The 25119-nt window shown below is 37.3% G+C and overlaps 1 protein-coding gene across 1 annotated transcript in view; it reads left to right on the top strand.

The window, feature by feature from the left end:
• Positions 1-25119, top strand: part of CCNY (cyclin Y) — a 112407-nt gene that overhangs the window by 45988 nt on the left and 41300 nt on the right. Inside the window, exon 2 of the mRNA XM_052692920.1 lies at positions 21442-21516. Within this exon, the coding sequence (XP_052548880.1) occupies positions 21442-21516 (75 nt within the window). The remainder of the gene's footprint in view (positions 1-21441; positions 21517-25119) is intronic.

Below are 25119 nucleotides of genomic sequence, written 5' to 3'. Positions count from 1 at the left end.
ATCCAGATATTCTTAACTGATTTTACTGACATCTCCCTGTGTAGCAATACTGCCACAACATATGTTTTTTATGGTTTAAAAATAGAACTATTTGCCACTCTCCTGGCAGAGTCACTCATGCTGCTGATTACTGTAGATTAAAAACAACAGCCTATTCTCTAGCCACTGCTGCAGTATCTCAGAATTGTGGAAGAATATCAGTTCATTTGGTGCAAATTAAAATTAGCAGGGGATTACTGTTTAATTGTACAGTACTGATTGTCGTAGAGGAAGAATTTGAAAAGTGCAGTAGAAGAAATGAGGTTCTAAACAGCAGGGTTTGTACTTTGAAAACAGGCATAGTTAGAGGTCTTGTGCGATGCTATTTAAGCATTGCACTTCCAAAGCAGTGGCTTCTCTATACTAATGATGAAAGTTTAACCTTTCTTACTGTTATCCCACAGCATTTTTCATGGCTGTATTTTACAGGAAGCGATTTCCTTATGGGAAACCAGGGAAAAGCATTTGGAAGATTTACACTCTCTGCCGTACCTATTCTGAATAGCTGTCTGCTTCACTAAAAGGCTAAAAATGAAGTGTCAAACTGTTAACAAAAATTTTGATTTTGCAAAATGTATTTTCTAGTTGATAGTGGCATAAACGTTTAAATACACATCTATTTGCTTGTTCTGAAAAGGGTGTTATGATCTTGAAGCTACATTCCAAAAAATATCTCTCAAGTTTAAACAAAACCTAGAAGGAGCTAATAAAAAATGAGAAGCAATTTAGTAGAATCATAGAGTGGCCTGGGTTGAAAAGGACAATGATCGTGTAGTTTCAACCTCGCTGTTGTGTGCAGGGTTGCCAACCACTAGACAAGGCTGCCTGGAGCCACATCCCATATAAGGATGTATCTTAATCCTTACTGAAGAAAGGATATAGGAGACTTACCTCTAAAGGTGTCAGCAGAAACAATTATGCTTGATTAAAAAATATATATATATATTTGAAACACTGTGCAAGCACAATTAAAATTTAAAACAGTATACGTCATGCTCTATTTGCAAGGAATTGGGAATTTCAAAGAAATGCACAAAAAGTGTTAGAAATGTATGTCTGGATAAAGGAAGCCATTTACTAAGAATGGCAAGAAAGGAAGAGTATAAATGTATTCCTTGAATTCCTTAAGGAAGAAGGTGCAATAACTACTGCTGAACTGCTTCCTATCACATTTTCCTTTACAATTGTAGAACTAAAGATTTAATTTTCTTGGCTTTGTTCATAGAGTAAACTTTTCTGTTCTTTTGAATTGCATTTGCTTTCTTAGCTCTGTTCTATCAATGAAAATGCCTTCTGCACTTTGTAGAAGCAGCTAGTGTTGACTCAAACTGGTTGGATGTTTGGCCAGCAACTTGCCTTACTTGATCTGCTTTCAACTTTTTTTAAAGCATTGGTTCAAAATGTAAGGGAGAACTTAAACACCCTGGGGCCTAAGCCTCTGACAAGCAAAACTCCCAGGCTACTCTATCTTTTAAAAACAATCAAACAAAAAAGGTTATTGGGTTATCTTCTTTTGTTCCCTTACTTTTCTTCCCATTCATCTTCCCTTTCATTTTGCGTAGAGATCTGCTGCATCTGTGACCGGGATAGAGCAAAGTGTAAGTTTATTGCAGAGCAGACCTTCGGCAATGCAGAGGAACTGGTGGGATTATTTTATTCACAGACTATTGGAAGTAAAAAAAAAAATTGTTACCAAGCAGCAGTCCCTCACGTTAGAGCTGTGTTAGCACCTGTATTTCTAGACTTCCTTCATCTAGCATAGAACAAGAGCAGCTTAGAATCTTGCTTTGACTTTTCTCTGTTCTGTTATTCTGCATTCTGTTCTCATTTGCACCTTACCTTGAATTTTTTTGCAAGATCATGGACTTTTCTTCTTGCATCTCTTTTTTTGCAGCGGACCTTTATGAGGTTATGCTGTAGAGCCCTTTTGCAGAGCCGCAAGTAATTGCCTGCAGCAGCAGGATGGAATTTCCTGGAGAAATATCTATCCAGGATACAGCTGCTAGTGTAGCATCTACTCTGAGTTTGTTCCAAATACAGTTACCTGCTGTTGTTTGGCACCTTTCAGTCTCAGAAATTTATTTTCTACTGACCTGTACCTGTTTACTAGATAATTTTTTCTGTTCCTCCCCCCTCCCACCTCTTTTCATTTGAGGCTTGAGGACTTGTGAAATGGTGTGTTTGAGTTTCACTATGCAGAACGGAATCTTCTGGCTGATCTTCTAGCCCATAAGGACTAGGCAGTGTTTAGAGATTCTCCAAATGTTTTATTAGGCTAGGAAGATGTGATCAGAAACAACATTCAGAGGCTGTTGGTGTTGGAAAGCATTGTAGAAGGAGGTACCAGGGTGCATGCTTGTGTGGAATGGGACGTGGAGAAGGAGGAAGAATGATGAAATACATACTTGGTTGAAAGAGCAGGGTAACGATGGGTGATCACTGGCGATGCTCCTTAGACAGACTTATTTGTACTTGGAGTAGGGGAAATAATCATATCCGTTGTAGAAGGGGTGACTTTTGAAGAGTTTCCTCACATAATCCTTTTCAGTTTTAGTTTTGTTTACTGAGGCTCAAGTAACAGCAGAATCCTGATGGAAGGGCAACATGCCACAGCATGAGAGAAATTAATTTTTCCAATACTGTGATAATTTGTCCACTTTCCAAAATAACGTGTATATATGAATATCTTTTAGAATATCTATGTCTTATATAGAATATCTTTTAGTCTTTTAGATTAATCATCTCCTTGAAAACAGAACAGTCCCTTAGATGGAGGATAGCAGCTGTGTGGACGTCGGAATTCACCAGTAAAGTTGAGAATGCAAATGCTTGCAGGAGTCGCAGAGGCAACTACAGAACAGATATTCCATGACAAGATCATGCTTAAAGGTCCTCCTTTGGCCTAAGTAGAAATCAAATAGTAATGGTAATATAGGTTTATCTTTTAATTTAAATTCGATCAGTTTTTACCAATAAATGATGTGAAGTTTTTGACTCCTTAGAATCAATAAAAGCTTGAGATAAGTTAGCTTTAAAAAGGCTGTTGGTGGTGTTATTTTTTTTTTTTTTCCTTGCAGTAATCCAGTAAGGTAAATTATCTTCATGAAATAAAAGGAGGGGGGGACTTAAAAATATTTTGCAAGCTCCTGTTTTTTTGGGTTTTTTTTTTTCATCCTGTTGCATATTAAATGTACTCTCTTTCTGTGATGGCTTGAAGGGAACAATTGTCCACCTGATTGTATGTGTTTTACTGTGTGACAGTTGAATACATACTAATTTATTATAGGATGGATATGAAATTCTTGTTGTGAATTGGGAGGGAAAGCATGGAGGAAGATTTTTCATACATTTTAAAATCAGGAAAAAAAATTGCTCAGAAAAAAAAACAACCAACAAACCCACTCTTCAACTGAACTTTCTTACAGTGATTTTGAGAACAACTTTTCTTCTTTTTTTGCCAGATCATTAAGGCCACCTTGGAATCAGAAGTGAAGAAAGTGGTGGTTTGGAAGGGATGCCCTCTGTCAGTAAAGTCATGATTCTTCTAACGCTAGTGTCCCAGACTTGGAACAAAAATGTAAACATGAACTATCAGAACAAAAAAAGTCATCCTGTTAGATTTTCAGGGAATTACAGAACAGATTTCTGTTGTGTTCTTATTTTGCATTTCAAAAATAGGAGGAGGTCAGCATGGGCTGCATATACAGTTATTTTATGTAGCAGTTTGCATAGTGTCAGCAAAACAGCAAGTGGAAACTCACCCAGTGGTGGATTCACACAGAAAAGCAATTTTTATCTGTACTTTGATCCCTTGCAGAGCTCATCTTTTTTCTTCTGTGAAGTTGATGATGACACTTGTGAGCAAGAGACTTCTCTTGGTCTCAGCAGTCCAGGGACATCTGCTGTGTTTTCTGTTGTCTGAGGGTGCTGTGGTATTGTTTCTTACTTGGCATGTCTGAAAGATTTCCTGGTTTTAGACTTGTTGTTATCCTGTCACAAAATGGAGCTTTATATTCTGGCTGCCCTAGCCTCTCAGATCTGTGCTGACTTGAAGGATATTTTGAGACTTAACCACTGTCCTGGATTTTTCAACTACTCAGTCTTTCTGGAGCATCTACTGTATGTATATATGGGTTTGTGATATTATAGAATGTCTCAGGTTGGAAGGGACCATCCAATTCCAAGGCAGGGCTGCCACCCAGCAACTCGTGTCAGTTTATATTTTTCAAGTATTTTAGAATATCATTGCTACTTAGATAATAGTTTTAAATGCACGCAGATTAGGCGTGCCCTCATTTGTTTTCCCTTCTAGATTATGGCTTTGAATTATAAGGAGTATCCATTATTATTTTTTTTTCTGTGGCAGCATTCGTAGTCATTCCTTCTCCATCTTAGATGCTCCCAAAGCTTTCCTCTTGCCTTACACGCTTTCAGTCCCTAGACTCACTTTCTTTACACAGATAGGAAGAGCCGTTCTTGTTAGTACTTCAAAGATTTTGTCAAAGTACAGATATTTTCGTTTTACTTCGCATCGCTTTAGTGTGGACAGGATCTCTTACAGACTGCTGTATGAACCTTGAGGTGCTGTATGGCCCTCTCACAGCAAGAAACAATAATTCTTTTAAATTTTTTTATTTTTAAAAAAGTTTAAATTTTTAAATAAGTCAATACAGCAAAGTTAGGAAGCCAGGAAATTGTTTATGCAGATTCACATAATAAAAAGCTTGTGGCTAAGTTGGATGTGTAACATAAATTCCAGGAGCCTCAGCCTTTTCCCTCAACCGTAATGCCAGTCTTCTCTATCATGCTGAAGAAAAGCCAACACCTGAAATGCCACTTTCTCTTGACACACGGGTGCCATTGAATATGGTGTAATGTACCCAAAGCCAAAGCACCACAGCGCATAGCAAATCTTTGAGAGACGAGACTCTCAAAAATTGTTTATCTTTCTTCAATATTCCTGGTGTTTTGAATCAAATACAGAGCTGTGAACTTGCAGAATTTCTATCTGTATTCTGTAGGGCAAAATCTTTTGGAGCATCTCTTATCAGTGTTGGTGAAAAGCGATTAGATCTTAAAAGGACTTCAAAAACAGGTTGTTTTCTCCATATTTATATGTTCGGTGTCCAGTTGTGGAGGGTTTCATCTACATATCTCAAAGAAATATAAGATAGAGGAGGAAGAAAAAAGGCCATCAAAATTTTAAAAAAAACAACACAACAAAAACAAAACTTGGAAAGCTGTTTTCAGTATGTATGTGCTTGTACTGAGGACAAACGATTTTCTGCTTTGAAGTCAGACAGGTTGGAGACGGCGTCAAGTTTGAAATGTTGAAAAACAAAAAACAAAGATGATTTTTCAAAGTCCTAAACCTTTGAGCTAGATTCATCTTGCTAGTATTTGTGTTGCTGAAATATGTCAAGAATGGAACCACCTCTATTTTCTCTATTTTCTTCAATTTTGTGCATCTTCAAATAGAATGATTGGAACCGTCCTTTTTTTAGATGAGTTCATATTGCAGAAAAATTAATTTAAAAAGTTTTTTTGTTTGGTACCTTTGCAAATCTTAGCTAGTAGCTGGTAAATGAAGCCAGACTGACTTCACTGATACCTGGAAGACTTCCAGTTGTCTTCAGGCCATAAGACATGTTGAATACTGATGGACAGAGGGAATACGAAGACCTGTCTAGCACTGCTATCGCTGGAACTACTGATGTGTTAGATGCTTGAGCGTTTGTTGAGAAAAGGCTAAGGTTCAGCCAGCCCACAGATCCTCACACACGTCTGCCAGCAGCAGTGACGTCAATGCCAGTTCTGGTGGCTGTGTTTTACTGTGACTGATCTGCTGGTATTTGGACTGAAACTGCTGAAGTTACAGATAGTGTGAAGCTGTGCAAGTCCATACATTTCTTTGGAGCAGTTCCCATTTATATCATTTACATCAAACTTGAGTTCCGTTCATTGTTAAATAGATGTTTTGTGTACTTTTAGAAATTATTATTTTTAACATGAATATCTGATTGTTATTTTTTTTTGTTTGTAATGGTTTCAGTGTTACAGAATGAAAGAACTCAGTTGTGATTTCACCTACATACATGTATGCTTAGGGAAAATATTCTGCTGAGCTCTTGAACATACAAGAAGTGGCAGGTTTTTAGGCTGAACTCCAGAACCATCCCACTTATCTGCAGATTATATAATCAAATCCTGTGCATGTTTCATGTCGCTAGGACAAAATACAAACAGCAAAGTGAAATTAATTCTTATATAAAAGGAGGCCAGGAACTGCCAGATTTTGCAGCATTATTGCACCAAAGGGAATTTTATTTTATTTTTTTTTTTTTTTTGGAGGGGTGATGAGGATGAAATATGGATTGGATCCATGCTGGACCCAGGCAGCAGGTGAAGCTCTGCTTACTCAAGTCATTCTTGTGCACAAGGATGCAGGAGAAGGGGAGACAGAGAAAGGCATCTCTTGGCTTTTTGTGGGTGGTCAAAGGCCAGCTGCAAGATACAAGACAATATTTTATCCTCCCACATTTTTGAAGAAATGTGAGGCAGTAAGGGAACATTTGGTCACCATATTTTGAAATTTTTTGCACTTTGCCATTAGTGATTTGCCCTAGCTGGCAATGGCCACAACTTAAAAAATTACAATACATCTTGAATATTTCTGTGCATCTGAAAGCTCTTTTCTCTCTTGTTGTGGTATTTTGAAAAATGTTCGCAGAAAATTTCCACCAAGTTCTTGGGGTGCCTAAAAATCAGTGGCAGTTTTGACCTGCATTTACTGAAGAGTTAGAAGTTTCTCAGACTCTCACTGAGCAGTGATGTCCTTTTGGTGCGGCACATAGCCTGGTGGAGGCACTTTGGTGGATGCAGGATCCAGGCCCTTCTTACTGCCAAGCTTTTTTCAAAACCTTACTTTCTTTTTAAATGTGCTACAAATTATGTGTTGAATAACATGTTTAAAAAATATCAGTCAGAAGTGTTAACAAAAGCTCTTAGATGACAGGCCATTAGCTGTTGCTATGCCATCCCTTGTTTTGGTTGTCTCCCCTGCCTGTTTCTGAGTAGACTTTTGCATTTTAAATGCTCTTTTGTTATCTGTTGCAGATAACAAATGTTGTCTTTTTTTTTTTTTCTCTCTTTTTTTTTCCCCCCTGTCCTTTCACTTCCTTGCCTGTCTCTTTCTTCTCCCATTTCTGACTTTTGTGTTGATCTTTAGCTTATGTTGCCCTCTGTTTGTCTGTGGTTCCACATATCTGAAGCAGCTAGCCATTGCAAAGTGTAGTGACTGTGGTAAGCAAGGTAGTCCAGTTGAAAAATGAAATCCATCTTGGTTGTTTCTCATAGTTAGCAAGGGCCTACAAAATCCTTTATGTTTAATTTTGAAAGAGGCATGGAAAGGAAAACAACCCAAACTATAAGCCTCAAAACCTGAAGTCCCCATTCCTCTCTACTCAAAAGACAACTTGAGTTATATAAATTCAGAAATCTGTGTTTTCCTTCTTTGCTTTTTTTTTTTTTTTTGTTTGTTTGTTTTATTTTGTTTAAGATACGTGTTTGCTCTAGATATACACTAGTAGGAGAAAGAAGGTTAAAGATCAGTTCCTCCTGCATTAGTTCAAATCCTTAGCCAATGTGCAGTGTATGTGTACATAGTGCTAGAAGGGAAATGAGCATTTTTCTGTCCGGAGAAACTACAAGATTGCAATCCAGTGACCTGAAAGTTAATAGGAGTTGTTAGCACAGTCAAAGCAAATGAATAATTACCCCTTTCCTGAAAATTTGTTTCACTTGTGATCCATCTGTATTTTAGTTCCAGTGGTGCATGCACAAGGCATGCAGTACCTCCCTTTCCTTTCCAGAATATCAGCTACCAAAAAGTCAAATGCATGTCTGGTTGGTGCTCTCTGAGGATGAAAGTCCATGTGCTGCAATAAATCTGATACTGGAAAGATGACACTGTAGCAGTGGAGAAAAATTGGTTAATGGTAAACTACTCAGCTGTTACAGCTTTCCTCCTTGCTTAAGAAGCACACGCTGGTCTAGTTAATTCCCTGCTTTAGGTTTAGGTAATCCAAATGTTTTAATAGCTCTCAAAGGCAAAGGACCTATTTGGTTCAATTTAAGCTGTTTATTTTTCTGATATCAGATCACAGTGTAACAGGACTTTGATGTACAGAGGAGCAATGTAGGCTAGACCTAAGTTCTGGCTGGCCTGTTTCTCACAGGAGCCTGTGGGAGAATATAAGGACAGAGAGAGCCTATAGCGTTTCTTCAGAACACCTCGGTTGTCAAAAACTGCACCTTGGGAACTTCCTCAGCTATTATTGCATGGTTTGCAGTTCTCGGGGAATTTGTCGTGCAAGAACCACTTTTTGGTTTTTGGACCATTTGAAATTGTAGCAACTTCAGTGACTTCAGCATGCCATGGAAGGTATCTCACAGCAGCAATGCTGCTGAAGAGCCTCCACCTTTGGATTGGTTTGAATATGTCTGTACAAGTTGCATTGTTCCTGCAATGTGTTGCTGAAATGGCAGTACTCAGGGGTCATTGTTCTGAAGATGAAGTTACAATTATGCTTCTGTGTGCATCAGTTTTTTGCATTTATCTTCTAATTTATTGACTGGTAATTGTGATATTCTTCATAGCTGGTACTTGTCCACCGTGCTGTGCTCTATCATTTGCAGACTGACATCTTTCCATGGTCGTTTAATGTTTTTAAATGCAAGAAACTCAGCTGTTGACTATTTCATCTCATCCTCCCTTTCAAGCCAGAGCATTATGGGGTAGCTGCTTTCTCTATGCACCACACTTGCCAGTTAAACCTCTCCATGATGTCAATTTGCCTGCTTCAATGGAAAAACTTCTGACAAAATTTGAAATGATGAACTACTGTCCTGAGTAGAAAATACTTGCTGTATTTATTTTTTATTGGCAAATCAGACCATTGGAAGAGAAAATTTTACATCTTCTTAGTAATTGCTTAAACATTTAATTTATGGCATGACTAAGTGCATTCCTGATAGGAGTACACATGAATGATGTTTGTATTCTTCCCTCTCAGTAGATTGCCGCAGTAGTTTGTGTTGGAGAAGACTTGATGAAATCATTCTGATTAGCATGCTGCGTTAGGAATTATCTGTCCTGCTTTAACATACTGTGTTATTGTTTTTTTATTGTTTTCTTTTGTTGTAGCAACTCTGAAGACTATCTTGTAGACTGACATAAGACAATGTAGCAATTGACGGTTGTTATTTCTAAGTATCTACCAGAGGGGATGAACACAACCTAAGTTGTGCTTATGTGGATGTATATAATGAACATATGAAATTCTTGAGCTACGTGAGGCAAAAAATGACTCAAAAGAATTAAACTCAGTGAGTTAAATTGATTTTTTTTTTTTTTGCCCTACAATAACGTGTAACATTAGTCCGAAGCTGTTACATTACACGGATCCGACATTTGCATGCATTGTTCTGGTAGCCTTGGTACGTGGAACATTCCCATAATTTGGAATAAGCTACTGCTAATAAATAAGTGCAGATGTGAATTATTAGAAGCAGACTATAACAATCTGTGGCCACATTTGTGGAGCACTTAATTTTATGTATATTTTGAATTAGTTCCCATATCTTTTGTTCAGAAATGTGTCAGGAAGTATATAGGGTGTCTTAAATATTCCATCTCTGACATGCCTGAGAAAAAGCAGAGACGAAATTGTTTGATGATGAGACTTCAAATAGAATAATTCAGTTGAAAGGGACCTACGAAGATCAAGTCAAAATGTCACTTAGCACTCTATACCTGGATTTGGTCTAAGAATAAGTTTCACAGGTCAGTGGGTTTTCTGAAGAAAGAGTTCAGATATTGAGCCAAGCTTAATGTGTACTTACAGTTTTGAGAAAAGGCTTGAAAGATCAAGAAAGAAAAACTGATTCTGGAGTTTTCAAGATCAAATGGACTTGAGAAAACCTATTTTGCCTTTCCCAGTGTTATCAAGTTATCTGATTATGCACTGTTTTTCAGCAGCAGTCCTGCCTTGTGCTGTACCAGGAGTGAAATGGCCTGAAGAATGAATTGGACTGTGCAGTGAAGGAGAGATTGTTTGTGTTCAGAGGATGTAATAAAGGGAGATTGGGATGTGAGGACATGAATCCAGCTTTTGGACCAGTGTAGAATGTCCACAGCTGCAGCCTATCCTGTGTGACACTGTCGAGGCAGGAATTTTGTAACTGAGAGGAGATCTGTTTGGTTTAACTTCAGGTGACTGAATTTTAGTTTTAGTCTGAGTTTGTCACCAGCTGTTCCATTACACAGTCAATGGGAAAGAGTCACCATGCCTGGAGTTCAACCCATCCACTTCATTGCAGACTTTTATTTTTAGATTTGACAAATAGCCACTGGAAAGATGCAGTTCCAAAAATACATGCCTTACTGACTGTAAGGTGACTAGATGAATAGCTCTGACTTAAGTATCTAATTAAGAAATCTAATAAGGTGTTAAGATTGGATAAGGTGGTGTTCCCGTGGTCACTATATGTTCCTCTGTCTTTCTGGCTATCTAGTTTGAAGCTTGGAATCTAACTGCAGAGGTGTGAAAGAAGCAGAAAGTGGCACCAGGGTTTTATTGTATTTACTTTATTACTCAGAATCCTTCATGTGTAAAGAGAATACCAGTATCCACCTGAACCATTTTTTAGTACTGTACACAATTCAGTTCTGCTTGTGTTCTCTGCATCATGTCTTTGGATTGTGATTTCACATTACCTATCGTCCTTCTAACCAATAGCACAGATATCCCTGTTCTGATCTTGATCTGGCAGAATTTTATCTGCCTGAATGGCTGCATTACTTGTGGGTGATCAGGTCAGCCTCAAGACTTGAATATTATGTGCAGTTCCTGGAAGAAAAACAGAGAGAAAGATGCCTTTATCCTTTCTTTCACTTGCCCAGAGCTCCTGTTAAGAGCTGCAGAGTTGCAAGATATCAGACCTGAGACTAATTACTGCTCAAGATCCAGTGTCCTAGACATTAAGCTAATGTAATTTGGGGAATAAGTAGATGTTTGGCATAAATACAAAACATTTCTGTATTATTTGTTTGAAAGTAAATACATGAAAGTTTTAGAGCTGTTTGTATAGTCAGTCAGAGTAATAAGGTAAATCATAGTGAAGATGAATGGCTTAATGTTTTAAGTCATTATAAATTCACAGCAAATAATAAAGTATTAGAATACTGTATATTTAATCACCCAGAACTGACAACTGTACAACATCAAAGTTGCTTATCCAAGATCAACACTTAATGACCCTGCGCTGACACCTCTGAAAACAAATATCAGTAAAAATTATTTTAATTAAAGATCTGCAGTTAGTTTCTTCAAAGTTTAACATATCATTCTCCATCTTCTTGCTCGTTTTTCTTTGTCAGGTGTTACTGGAGAGGTGGATGTGAGTCAGATTAACTTTTTTTTTGTGGACAGGTGAAATATCTGGAGGCTGGAGATCTTTAGTTTTGACAAGCTGTAGTGGCTAGAGTCCAAGCAACAATTACTTGCCTGCTTCTCAAGTTGGATGTATTTTGAATGAGCTGTATTATATGCGCTTTGCTGTAAGACTGTATGGAGGCTGAGCTTCTTGGGCTGAGGGACTGCATGAAAGCTTAGTGTTGTAGATGTTTGTGTTCATAGGCATTTCTATACATGCACAAACAGAGTTTCAGTGATGAGAGATTTGTAAGTTAAGGTTGCTTTTCAGGTCTAAGTGGTAAACTACACGTAGTACGAATGATAATGCTGTGTCTTGGTAGCAGGGTAATTTGGTTTCCATAGGAATATAAATTTGCAGGGGAAAAATTGAAAGCCTGCTACTGTAGTTTATCAAGCATTTCAGAAAAGATTGCAAATTACATTTTTTTGCATATTAAAAAAGCAGCTGCTGCCCTTGAAATCACAGACATAGCCTTACAAGTGCTTTATAATACACTTGCACTAAATTTTTTGAGAAACCAGAGATTATTTCTGTTCATATTTCACTTATTGCCTGTCTGCTGTTTGATAAAGTTTTTAACTTGAGATCACAGCTCAATAGTAAACCAAGAGGAAAAAAAGAAGATATCCTGAAGAGATGACATTCTCTCTGGTAATTTATTAAAATTGTTTCTGTCAGGGAGTGAGAAAAGTGAGCTCTACCAGTTCTGATCTACTGTAAGGGCTCTGCAGAAATTGCATCACTATTATGAAGTTATTTTTTTTCCATATGAAGAGCTGAGATACAGCCCAAAATCTTAGGGCCTGATGTGTAGTATATTACCCTCAAGACCTCTCTGTTTCTTAACGCTGTTACGGCAGTAGGAATGCTTTTGGAAATGGTGAAACAAAAACACCTTGATGCAAAGCTGCAGATGATGCTTTAGTCTAAGGTGAAAGCTTACAATGTCAGCTCAACTGTAGGATGATGATGATGACAGTTATGCTCCTTTCTGTTGATCTATGTCCTTAAGTAAGATGGATTCACTTTACTGTATGTTAACCCAGCACTTCTGCTGACTGTTACTGTGTGTTTGACTCTGTGGCAAATAATTCCCTTTTAAAATCTGTGTTAAATTTATGGAGAGGTTGACTGGAGTGACAAGCAGCCTTACCTGTGGCTTTCATGGGTTGATGCCTTTTTTTGGTGGCAATACTGATTGAATATTTTGAAACTACAAGTAAGATAATTTGATGAGGGCAACAGCTGGTGTCATTTGTTCACATCTGTAATGACACTGTGCTTACATCTGTAAAAGGTTTCCATGCGTAATTTAAAATGATTACCTTATGTTAAATGGGAGTGTACCATATTGTAATTTTTCTGAAATACTCGTGAGAGGAGAACAAATATTTTTTATTATTATTATAAGTAAGAAAATATTTTTTAAAAGGAGTCTTTCTCAACTGTGTGCATTCTGTCCTGTCTGCCTCTGAATCTAATAAATTGGACAAATAAAATTCTTTTTAGTGTGGTGTGTATATGATGTAAAAAATACATCAGGGAAAAATCATTTGTAGTGCTTAGTGTCACTGGGGCATTAGATAAATGCATTGATTTCAGTTTAAGGTTAATAGGACAGCACTTTACTATGCTGCTGTGCATTCCTCAGGCTTCAGGTGGTGCATGAGTGACATTCACAAAAGCGGGCAGTAGTTAGGATGTGAATAAAATCCACCTGAGACGCATAGCAAAGCAGCAGAGCTTGTGATATTTTGTAATGTTATGTAATAATGTACATGGTGTGGAGAGACACCAGCCTGTGCTGTTAATGAGAAATCTCCTGATATGACCACGTTGTGTGTTCTGTAGAATTTAATACTGGAAGGTTTTTAAAAGGGAATGTAGAATTGATGAACTTAAATACTGTCTTCTCAGGTGGTGTTTAGTAACATAATGGGATATTGAAAGTGAGAGTACAAGCAGCCTGCATCAATAAAAGTGGACATCATTTCTGTTCTAAATTGAAGGAGACACTAACAAAGAAATGTTCCACCTTGTGTCTGATGATGCAACTTGAGAATTGTGTTGTTGGGAGAGACTGCAGTGAAGGAAAATGCAAATGTTGAAAAATACAACACCAAAACTGTTTGATAAAAATCGTGCTCTGCCTTTTTGTATGGAAAGTTACATATGTGATTTTCCTTCTAGAACAGAAAATAAATACAGCTGTGTCTGTGAGAACTGTTGTGTGCTATAACTTGACTGACTGGTCTGGAGAAACTATACAGAAACGAGCATTATTTGCTGCAGAGAACTCCTTTTGTTTAAGAACTAACTGCATTTCCCGCCAAGTTTGAGATCACAGCAGAACCTGAGACAGAGTAACCATGTCATTGGAACTTGCTGAGAAATGTGCCTGTTGTTTTCTTGGAGAGATAGGCAGAGAATACATTGGATCCAGGGTAGCAAAGATTGTAGCCAGGTTTTTCCAGCAATCTAGCCAAATCTGAAGGAGTTTACTCTTCCAGCCAATTGCCTCCTGGAAATTTTCAACTCTTTTCTTCTCATAATCATTGTGACAGAGCACTGGGATGTCATCATTAAAATTCTTTCTTGCAAGAATTCTACAGTGAAAAGGCATTTTCTTTAGAGGTGACTTAGCTGTTTACACTAGATGTAAAGTAGTCTAAAATTGTACTGATAAGTCTTGTTGGTCTGTTTTTGCTGCAGTCATGTTATGTTTGAATGACGAAAGCTGAAACTTCTGTGTAGTGGAACTCATATCTTTGAAGCTTTAGTGCAACAGCACATGCAACTGTTGTTATTGCCCAGTGAAATCAGGGAGTGCAGTATAGTCCTGTTTTGGCTTGAAAACTTACAAGCAGAAAGCATCCCATGTTATTTTATTCACAGTACTTGGTGCATTCAGTGTTTGAGAGATGTACCCCAAATTAACGCGCAGTCTCAAATGGAAGGAAGCTTTAGTACTAGCTTAGTCATATGGTTTTCCAAGTGTGTTCTGGCTCCTTAACATAAATCATGATGTTGTAAAATGAAAATAGTGTGCATGAAAATGCCTGATAATGGTGAGAAGTTGCATTCTAGAGTCATTTTCCTTCTTTCTCATGTTCTTTAAAGTAATCTCTAGTGTTACTTTGCTTCATTTGACAGGAGACAGATGAGGGAAATGCTCTTAGCTGAGGTACCAATTTAGCTCTTCCCAGCATCTAAAGGAATTAATTTTTATTCACAGTAGTTGTTTAAGGGAGTATTTGCATTACTGTACATCTAAATGGCTGTTACAGAAGGGAACAGACCACCAGAGCCTCTTTGCTGTGCTGTCTTCAAACTTATGGGGCTTATTCGAACACATCTCTCACTGTTGTCTTTTAATTTCTCGATAAACACTCTGCAGTGGTTTTATTGCTTTCCAGCCGTGAGGTTGGACTAGGAAATTGCTCTGTAATGTCAGGTTGTGGGTGTAGCAAAGCTGGCAAGGAGGTTGACTAATTTGTGTAGGGCCAGCTCAGCTGCAGGTTCCTCTCTGGCCCCTGGCAAGTCTGCTCTTTTCTTTACCTGAAGTCTCTTTAAATAATGAACAAACAAATGTTCTTGGGAGAGGAAATGTGGGTTGAAATTAATATGTGGCACTGTCTTCCCTTTAACTGCAGTAATGTTTGTGTGGTGGCATTGATAGCTTTCCCATCTTAAAGGGAAGAAGTAATTTCTGCAGATTATTCCAAAACTACTGACGTATTAAACAAATGTTCTGCTCGGTTTAGATACTAGATGATCATTGAATCAGCATCAGAATGTTGGCTGTATAAACTTACCTGACTTTCATCGTTTAAAAGAAAGGAAATAACCTTTTTCTGTTAGAATAAACACATTTTCAGGCCTGCTCTCTATTCTGCAGCCCACAGGCATTATTACAAAGTAGCAACAGTGTTGGTTTTTCCTGTCAGTGTAACAGCAGGAGCTTTGGTGCGTGTTACTCTGAGGTGAGTTCCTGCAGTACCTATCCCTCAGCGTCTTTTGGTGTGTGTTTCTATCTCAATGCTCTCCTGAATTGGGGGAAAAAAAAAAAAAAAAAAAAAAAAAAAGTTATTTTTCTGTCAAAATTTTTACCATAAACAACGTCATCCCCTTCTTTTCTGTTTTTAACTTGCACAATGTATTCTAACAACAAATCTTAAAATGCAAATCTTCGTGAAGCAGGAGTTGAAGTTTTAGAAAGCTCACTGGGGTTTGCTGAGATCTTGTGTTTGATCTTGCTAAACACTTGTTTGTTTTAAGATTAACTTAATCTAGAGGCCCCTGGGATCTTCTGGTCTGACCTGCATATGCATAAATCATAATAGAGGAACTTGCATCTAGCTATTTTAAATAAGCCTAAGTACATGTGCAAGACTAGAGCCTAAAGATGTCTGTTGGAAGTAATGTTCTTGAAAGGGAAAGCATCAGAATATGTTGAGTTCTTCATGGGTGGAGCTTTGGTGCTAAACGAACCTTCTTTTTTCTTCCAAATTCATAATTACGATCTTTCTGCTTCTCTTTTCACTGCTTTTCTTCTGTTGTGTGCTAGATTGAAGAGAATTTTCAGTACTTAATCCCTCCCCCCACGTGGGGAGCTGCAGAAAATTCCAGGATTTCCTCTTTGATTAGCTAAACAGCTTGAACTCTGTAAGGCTCTTGTTTAATGGCGTTTTCTACCAGTCATTCTTGGAGGTCTCTTCTGCACTCATCTGAAATTTTTCCTTATCCTTTTGAAATGTACAAACTGAAGCTGTATCCAGTATTTGTCATTTCAGTAATGCTTTTTAAGATGTGTATAGATAAAAAAAAAAAATCTTTCCTGGGCTTTAGTCCAATTCTGAAACTGAACTGTTTTACAGTTCACTTCTTTTTATGGCCATATTTGAATGCAGCTACTGTGGCTTCAGGGATGAAGTTTCTCACAATGCCCAGTGAAATCTCATTGTGGTCTTCTCATTATTGTCTTAAGCTTCAGATTGAGTTATAGTCAAAATCTGCCTTTTATTCTTGGGGAGACAGAGAACTTATTTGATGTAATAAGTCAGGAAGCAAGAGCTCTTATTTTGTCATGATACTAAATGAGAAAGAGACTGCAATCTTAAATTTATTTGTATGCATTTGTAACTTTCATCTTGCCCAAATACTCAAAAATTGTGCAAATTGCTTTTAGTTATGTGACCACTTCGCTGAAGTGATCCTGAGTCTGACTTTTATTTGGTTAATCAAAATTATTATGATTTAAAAATATATCTTAAAGCATTTTGTATTCATTTTCATGTAAATGAAAAAATATATGTAATAAGCATGTATCTTTATAGATCACAGAATCACAGAATTGTAGGGGTTGGAAGGGACCTCCAGAGATCATTGAGTCCAACCCCCCTGCCAAAGCAGGTTCCCTACATATATGTATCTATGCAGACATCTTTATTTCTATTATAAAGAAGGGTACATGCGTGTGTATGCATACATGTATATATTGACATTCATTTTCAGTTTATAATCCTGAGAATACAAAAAACCTCAAAATTTCATTTGCTCTATGGGAACTGTATTTTGCATAACCTAATAGTTCTTTAGAGCTGAAAGAATAAATTAAAAAAATCCAGATTAATCTTTGAACTTGGAAGAATCTAGGAAAATATTTCCCATCTATTTAACATTTAATTGCATAGCATGCTTTAGAATTCTCAGTTGTTGTTAAGTGGTGTAATGCTTCAGGCTTGACTAATCATGAAGTTTAGGAATCTTAGATGAGAGATCTGAGCTGTAATTTATGCTGTAAAAGGGGCTTACGTTTTGCAAGAGTAGAGCCTATCTGATTTTGCTTCAGTGGCAGTAAGGAGTAGTTGTTTTATTTGTGGATTTCCTGTATTTTGCATTTAGTGTAACTGGAGCAAAATATTCCAAAATGATGAGGTGTCCTCTGCAGCTAAAATCATGCTATTTGGTTGAGTAGGTTTCAGGAATGTTCTGACATGCAGTTAACTTCTTATTCTGATCTTCAGTGACTTCAGTATTCAGAACAGGTGTTTAAAAGGAAAAGAATGTTTTTATTCCTAACTTTTTTCCAGATTTAATTAGCTTTACTTAAGCAACTTATGGAAATATACGTTATCATTGGTAAAGCCTTTGCCAATGTTTCACCACTTTCATATCATATATGTACACTTAGATATCACTTGAACAGAATAAACATTAATAATTTATTATATTTGTATTATTTATTAATGTTAACTATTATAACAGTAAATTATTTTAAGACACTGCATTGCTCTATAAATTGTTGTGTCAACTGTTACTTGTCCTGTCATTTTTTAATTTACTGAAACCCCACAGAAACTCTGAACCCAAAGGATCTGTAATTAAGCAATATGTCTCTTAATCACAAACCAGTATTCTCTTGAAAAAAAAATCCATAGTTTGGACCATCTTTGAGACTTTTTTTTTTCTTAACACATTTTGGAGTGCAGGGTAACTGCTTGAAAAATATCCACTTGAAATCCTTCGTTTGCAAGGCTACGATGAGTCATAGAGCAGACTGCTGGTAATGGATAAAATTTTTGTACACATTTCAATAATTGAAATTCTGGCTCTCACTTCCCTCTCTAACAGTTGAATACTGTCTGCATGAGTTTATATCTCTTTTTAACATCAGTTATTCCATTACAAAGTGGGTAAAGCATTCATATTGTGGCTGTTTTAATTTTCAGATGCTAGAAAGTACAACTGGTATCACTAAAGCAATATGACTGTGGGATGGAGGTAGCTTCTTGATGGTCAGTGCTCTTAGGCAATGAGTTAGTAACTTCAGATTTGTGTCTAATATTTGATCTCTTTCCTCTTAAAGCACTGTTTCTAATTGCAGACATGTAAGAATTCGTTCCCAGATTGAAAAGGGCATTTATTTCCAAACTGCACAGTAAATTTCAGTCTCTAGAAACTGATATCTTCCTTCTGTCTTGTGAAACCGTATCTCTTTTAATCTCCCCATACGGAAGCAGCAGTGGCTTGGAGTGATGTGGTCCCACCAGTGCCTAAAGAGTGCTTGGATTTACCTCGTGCTTTTCTGGGAGGAATGAGGAGTGATGAGGTTGCAGGCATACACCTCACAGCCTGCTTTCTTCTGCCTGCAGAAACCTAGCAGTAAGTGCTGTGCTGTTCCTCACAGGGATAGGGGACTCTTAGCAGTGCTTGTCTTCTTAGGGTCACCTTGTGCTGGCAAAAGTCCTGGCAGGCTTCGCTGCTCACCTACCCATGTCATTCACTTTTAATTTTGGAGATGGCAGTCTGAAAAAAAGAGACAAACAGGACGTGTTTGGCTGCTGATTGGAGGGAGAGGACGGCAGAAGGGGCACTGACAGAAGAGGACGTGTACTTTGAGGAGCATGTAGGCTAGGGCAGGTGGGGTGGAAAGGAGCCCAGGCAGCTGCCTCACCCAGGCCACTTCCAAATCCATGCTCTGGCCTCTGCAGCTGCTGAGTTTGGATCTTGCTAGCCTTCTTTCAACTTCTGCCAGAAAACAGCTTGTGCTTTTTTGAAAGGACTTCAAGCCCTCCATTGTTCCACTTCTTCCGCATAATGGTCTTTTACAACAGAGGAATCTGAAATAGTTGCGATTTGACTGCAAGATGTGGCAATTGGTTTCCTTTCTTTTCAGCCCCACAAGCAGACTGTAAGCCTGTACCAGGCTGTTATTATTCCCCAAGCAGACAATTTTCTAGGCATGAAGGAAAGGAATGCTCTTCGCTTTGGGGACAGTGTTTTGACAGTTGAGTTCACTTGCATTTTATCAGTCTTGTTTTGTTAGCTGAAATGGCTTTGCTGTACTTTAAAAGATTTTACAGAAAAACTGTCTGCAGAAAAAAGATCTACAGAAAAACTGTTGTTTTTAAATGCACTTTATGATGATGTATTGTGCTGTTTGTTAAATGAAGAGGATGATAAAAGGCAGTGTATTTTGCTGTTTTAAAACACTGATTATGATTATTCTTTATTTAATGATTTACGTCTTGAATTCAGTTTAATGGAAAAAAAAGTCCTGAAATGAAAATCAGTGTTCAGTAGCACTGTCTATCACAATGGGTAATTTTTATTCTTCCCCACATCTAAGTAAGATGCAGAAAGTAATAAGAAAATGTTCTTTCTATTTGACAGTTCTTCCTAACTTCCAGTGGTAAGGTCACATACCTAAGATCTCCTCTAGGCTTGGCTAGCAATTGTGCTTTCTCAGAGAATCAAAATGACTTTTTCTGGAAATGTTACTGCATTTTTCCTTGGTGGTTTGGATAACAGTAATAAGACTCCTTTCGAGCTGAAATTTAGAAACTGTTCATTTATATTCCTGATTTCTTCCTAGTAAGTAGGAAGTCTGTTACTTGACCCAGAAGTGTTCTCCAAGTACCAGCAGCATGTCAGGCAGCAACAGGGCAGTGGTGAAAGATGAAGGGTCTAGAGCACACGACATGAGGAACAGTTGAGGTTTCTGAGTGTCAGGGTTCAGAAAACTTTTGAACATCTTTATCAGACATGGGGTGTTCGATTTTGGGTGATTCCATTTGGACCTGATGATCCTTATGGGACCTTCCTGACTCAGGCTATTTTATGATTCTGTGATCTCATGGGTGTCAGATGCAGGAGGGGCAGAGAGGAAACCGAGAGATGCTAGAAAGGACAGGTAGAAAATAAATTTGTAGAGAAGAATGTGATCAGGAGAAAAATGTGGGAAGACCTAGTAAAATTATAAATGGAAGGGGAATGAAAAATGGAGCATGGTGATGGATAGTGAAAGAAGAGAGAAAGTTGCAGATGGGTGAACTTGGCCCTTGGGCAGAAATATTTCTTTTGTTGTTATTTTTATAAGACCTGAAGCTTAATTCTCCGTTCTGAGTTTTCAGAGAAAGAGAGGGGAGCGAGAAGTTTAGAAAGCCTGAGTTAGTTACCAAAGACAAACATCAGTGCTCATATGTAGTGTTGCATAAAAGCCTCTGTCAAGTAGAAATTAATGTATATGTAGAGATCAGGAGAATAGAGGGGAATTTGCATTCTTGTAGTCACGTGGGGAGTGCAAGAAAAATGATTTAAAAAAAAATCGTGCTGTTTTTAGCAGCGTGCTTTCAAGTGAATGCAGGCATAAGGAGCTTCAAAGAATTAGAAGTAGCATGGAGTTTGGGAACAAGAAAACTGAAGGCATTTTAATATTGCTGGGGAAAGTAATTTTTCTGTAAGTTCAGATATGCTGTGACAGATTCAAATCCTAAGTAAACGTTTCTGATAACTTTTTTTTTTTCTCTTTTACATCACAGAAAGAAATATGTTCATGTGAAGTATCAGAAAACGCTAAACTTTTGTCATTTTGATCGTTTAAAATAGCCTGGCCTAGATGTAACTTGTTTACCTTCAGCTTCAGCAACTGCTTATTTAATCACATCTAATTATGGAAACCTAACTATCTGCAGAGAGACGAATATTTACTTTAGAATACTTCTTTCTTCTGCAGTTACATGTAACAAGCACTGTTCCTCTGCTTAGCAGTGCCTTCAGGATATGGAGGAAGAAACTAATGGAAAATGGATAATTCCTGACTTATTATGTACAGGCTTCTCAAGCTGCTTTATCTGTTTTTATCCAAAAACAAATTAGCCCTTAGAAGCAAAGACTAATCCCAAGGCTGTGTTGATGCAAACAATTTGCATGCCAAAACAACTACTGGTGTGAAAAAGGGTTAAAAAAAAAAAGAAAAAAAAAAAAAGTGATTTTTCAAGATTGATTTTGTTTTATAGTGGCTGTAAACTTGATCTTATTAAGAAAAAATAAGAAAATCTGTGTATGCTGCTGGATAATCTTAAATGTTTAACATGCTATTTTTCGTTTGTTTCTTTCCAGATTTGAACATGGAATTCAACCCATCAGACCATCCACGGGCCAGTACGATATTTCTCAGTAAATCTCACACAGATGGTAGGTTACTGAACTTATTGCTGTATTTACTATTGCAGTTATGTCTTTGTCAGAATGCATGTGATAGCTACTGAATAAATAATTCCCCTCCCTCCAAAAAAGAGGCTTTGATAGGTACTGTATTAGAGTTGAAGGAAACCAAATTAATGAGTATTTTGTCAGAGTTAGTACTTGAACGTCACACTGAAGTTTTAAGTTCCAGTTTGTTGTGGATAAAGTTGAATATAATTATAATCAAAAATATTTTCCCTAAGTGCAAAATTTTCTGTGCAACCATGTTTTTTTGTTTGTTTGTCTTCTAACATTCTGAACAGAAGGCCAAAGTTCTGAGAAAAATGACTGCATAATATTTTACTGAAAAAAAAGCTTGTGTATCTTAGCTAAGAAGATGGTCCAGAGTTTCCTCTGATACAGCTGATCTGTAGATGAGTTCAGTACTAGATTTGAATAACAAAACAACCCATCTCCCACTCAAATCTTCTATTTTTTTCTCTCATGGATTTGAAATAATCATATATTTGTCTGGAGTTTTTTGGGTTTTTTTATTTGTAGACAAGATGATCACTCTGGAATTACATCTATTACGCAGGCTTCTTGATAGACCTAGAAGAATAGAAGCCATTTACTCTGGCACTTACATTCCTTGCTGGACATTTATGACATGTTGTTTTAGAAGTAGATGAAAATAATTGATGCAAAAGGCATTATTTTCTACCAAGACTTTCAAAGCATTTTCGACATTGTAATTCTGACGGTATGAATTCTTTGTCCTTCTTGCTGTTGCCTATAAATGCCATTTTTCATTTACATAGTAAATTACAGTGTCAAGCACATCACTTAGGAAAAAAAAAATAGTTTTCACTTGCCATATATTTTGTGCTAATTTTTGAGCTTGACTAGTACAAAGAGAATGCATTTAGGTTCTGATTGAAGAGTTGATTACTTGAGTACTTCTTTTGCCCTTCAGATTGTCCGGAATTCAGCTCTGATTCTGTCAGTGGCTTACTGTGTGTTTTTTGATGTGATTGTGCCATCCCGGTCTAGTTTGGTAATCTATGAAGTGAATATGATAACATTTCCATAGTTCAGTGTGTTGTCAAGACTGATGTTTATTTTTACAGTGCTTTGAGACTGTGTAGTCCCATGTGGTTGCTACATGTTTCTCACTACATTTTGTTGGGAAAAAAAAGACAAAACTTTAGTTCCAAAAAACGAAATTTTTGTCACTTGATGATGACTCTTCATGCGATAACAGTGATTAATTTATTGCAGTATAGAGTTAACTGTACAAATATTTAAATGACGATTTACACCAGAAGTGTCCAACCTTTTGGCTTCCCTGCGCCATACTGATTGAAGAGGAGTTGTCTTGGGCCACATATAACATATAGAATATGGTTAATGTGTATAAGTAACAAAACATCTTGTTTTTATATTTATTTTTCATTTAAACGTTAAAAAATGAGGGCAGCAAAACCATAAAACCAGTGGATTGAACAAGTGTGGTTTATACCATGCTAGAGTTGGTGTGTGAAACCTTATTCTAGTATATATAACACAAAGAACTCTACATAATTTTTTGAATGAGAACAGTGAATTTATATAAACTTTTAAAACAAAGTTTTAAGATCTGTTCAGCTGTTCTTGATCCTAGTGGTAAAAATCCAAGGGCTTGTACAAAAGAAATAAGATTTTGTGAACATTTATCTACTGATGTATTGCCAAGAACCATCCCATTCTGGTGGGACAACACACCATCATAGGCATTTTGCTGTACACTGGGCCTGTTGCAGCAATAAGAGAGCTGTTAAGAGTTATGCTGTTCAGGAATATTGCCCAATGCCAAATGCATTAGAATGCTTGTTAAGGGGAAGATATAAGGTTTTTCTTCTTTCTTTTTTTGAGTTATGTAGCACTGTATTCTGGCAGCCTGCTGTGCAGCCTAAGAGTTCTCCTAGGTCTAAAGTCAGTGTAGAAGGGGAGAGCTGCACCAGCAATGCTGAAAACACCCAGCTGGGGCATGTAGCTAGCACTTTCTGTTATTACATAGCGTGGGGTTGATAAACCTTCATGTAGTTAACTGTAAATGAAAATATTTCCATCATCAAGAACTAAAGGCATTTAAAATTTATATTTTAGAGAGCTGAGAGATATTTGGACTTGAGGTTTTGTCCGGAATCTGGTTGTGGCTCTGGAGTGTTGATTATGTGTTTGTATAGTGAGAAAGGGCCAAGTCCATAACTACATGCAAAAGTGACTTGGCAGCGTTATCTTCAGGCAGCTGCGCATCTCACTTTCCAGTAACCAGTAATTGTCTGGCTTTCTAGTAATGCTGTGCTCTTACAGCCTCAGTCGTGTAGTCTTAGCACAGGAGCTGCTCTTTGAGCTGTTGGTGAGCAACACGTAAGTGAAGAGCAACAATAAATATAATGAAACAGGGCGTAGCGTCTTTGCATGTTACATGTTCTGAATTGCCCATTGTTCTGTGTGACTTAAATACCACACTAAGCATCAAGGTCTGTACTGTCTCTCATTGTCTCATAGTTTACCCGTAATTACCTGAGAGTTCAATAACTCCAAAGAAAAAATTGAAGACACAATGGATATTTATTTGATATGTAACTAAAATAGCATTTCTAAATCTTTCCAAGGCTTTATGGGAGTACTCTAGGTGCTGAGTCTTACGTGAGAGGTTCTCCCTGTATGGGGAGACAGTAGAGGATGTCACCTTTCATATCTTTGTCTTCTTTGAGTGCCTTATGCCAATTCTTGCTTAGTGAATTTGGCCTGTAAAAAAGAGTAGCTAGATGACTAAAAAGCCCTGCACTATTCAGCACCTGCTGGTGGTTAAGCTAGGGTTTCCAAGCCCTAGTACTACAATAGCATAACTTCCTTTCCTTGGAATAGCAAGAGCACAAGTGTTGCTCTTTCAAGGTGCTCGTAATGATCTTAACTGCAAGTGGGTTACAGCTCTCCTCTTTTCCTAACTTATATTAAGCTTTACATGTGGAATTCATTGGCTAAATTTTTTCCAATGTAACAGTTGGCTTTAGACAAAGAATGTTTTGAAACCATATTTGTTTAATTTTGGATGGATGTAAACTAGGGTGTGTTTTATTTTTATGGTTAACTAGGGATGAGTTTGCTGATTCTCAGATGAGACGAAATGAAATGATCTGCAAACAAAATATGAGATCTTATTGATGTAATCCTCAATGGTTTTGACCTTGATAATATGGGTAACATTAAGGTTTCCTATAGAAAATACACAAATGAGATTTATGTTACAGCTTAATGAAAAATGCGTACTTGCTTATTCACATGCATGCATATATTGCATATGTGTGTATCTCCTCACTCCTTTTTATTCCCAGATAATGTTTTCCTACTCTAGCAAAAGTTCAAGAGTAACAATAGGAAGTGCTTGAAGAAATGGGAAATGAGGAAAATAAAGAACATTTGGCAGCATCTCAGATACCAGTCTTGACTTGAAGAATTCAAATCCAATTTTCATGTGTTGAAAATGTTGGAAAATACAACTTCTTCATTCAGTTGTTTAAACTGTGACTATAGATCTGTTCATACTGTGCCATGCGAGCACTG

The sequence above is a fragment of the Tympanuchus pallidicinctus genome, unplaced genomic scaffold (genome assembly GCF_026119805.1).
Source record: "Tympanuchus pallidicinctus isolate F22 unplaced genomic scaffold, pur_lepc_1.0 scaffold3, whole genome shotgun sequence".
Classification (NCBI taxonomy): Eukaryota; Metazoa; Chordata; class Aves; order Galliformes; family Phasianidae; genus Tympanuchus; species Tympanuchus pallidicinctus.
Note: the sequence above shows the minus strand (reverse complement) of the source record. Positions and strands in the feature narration are given on the sequence as shown.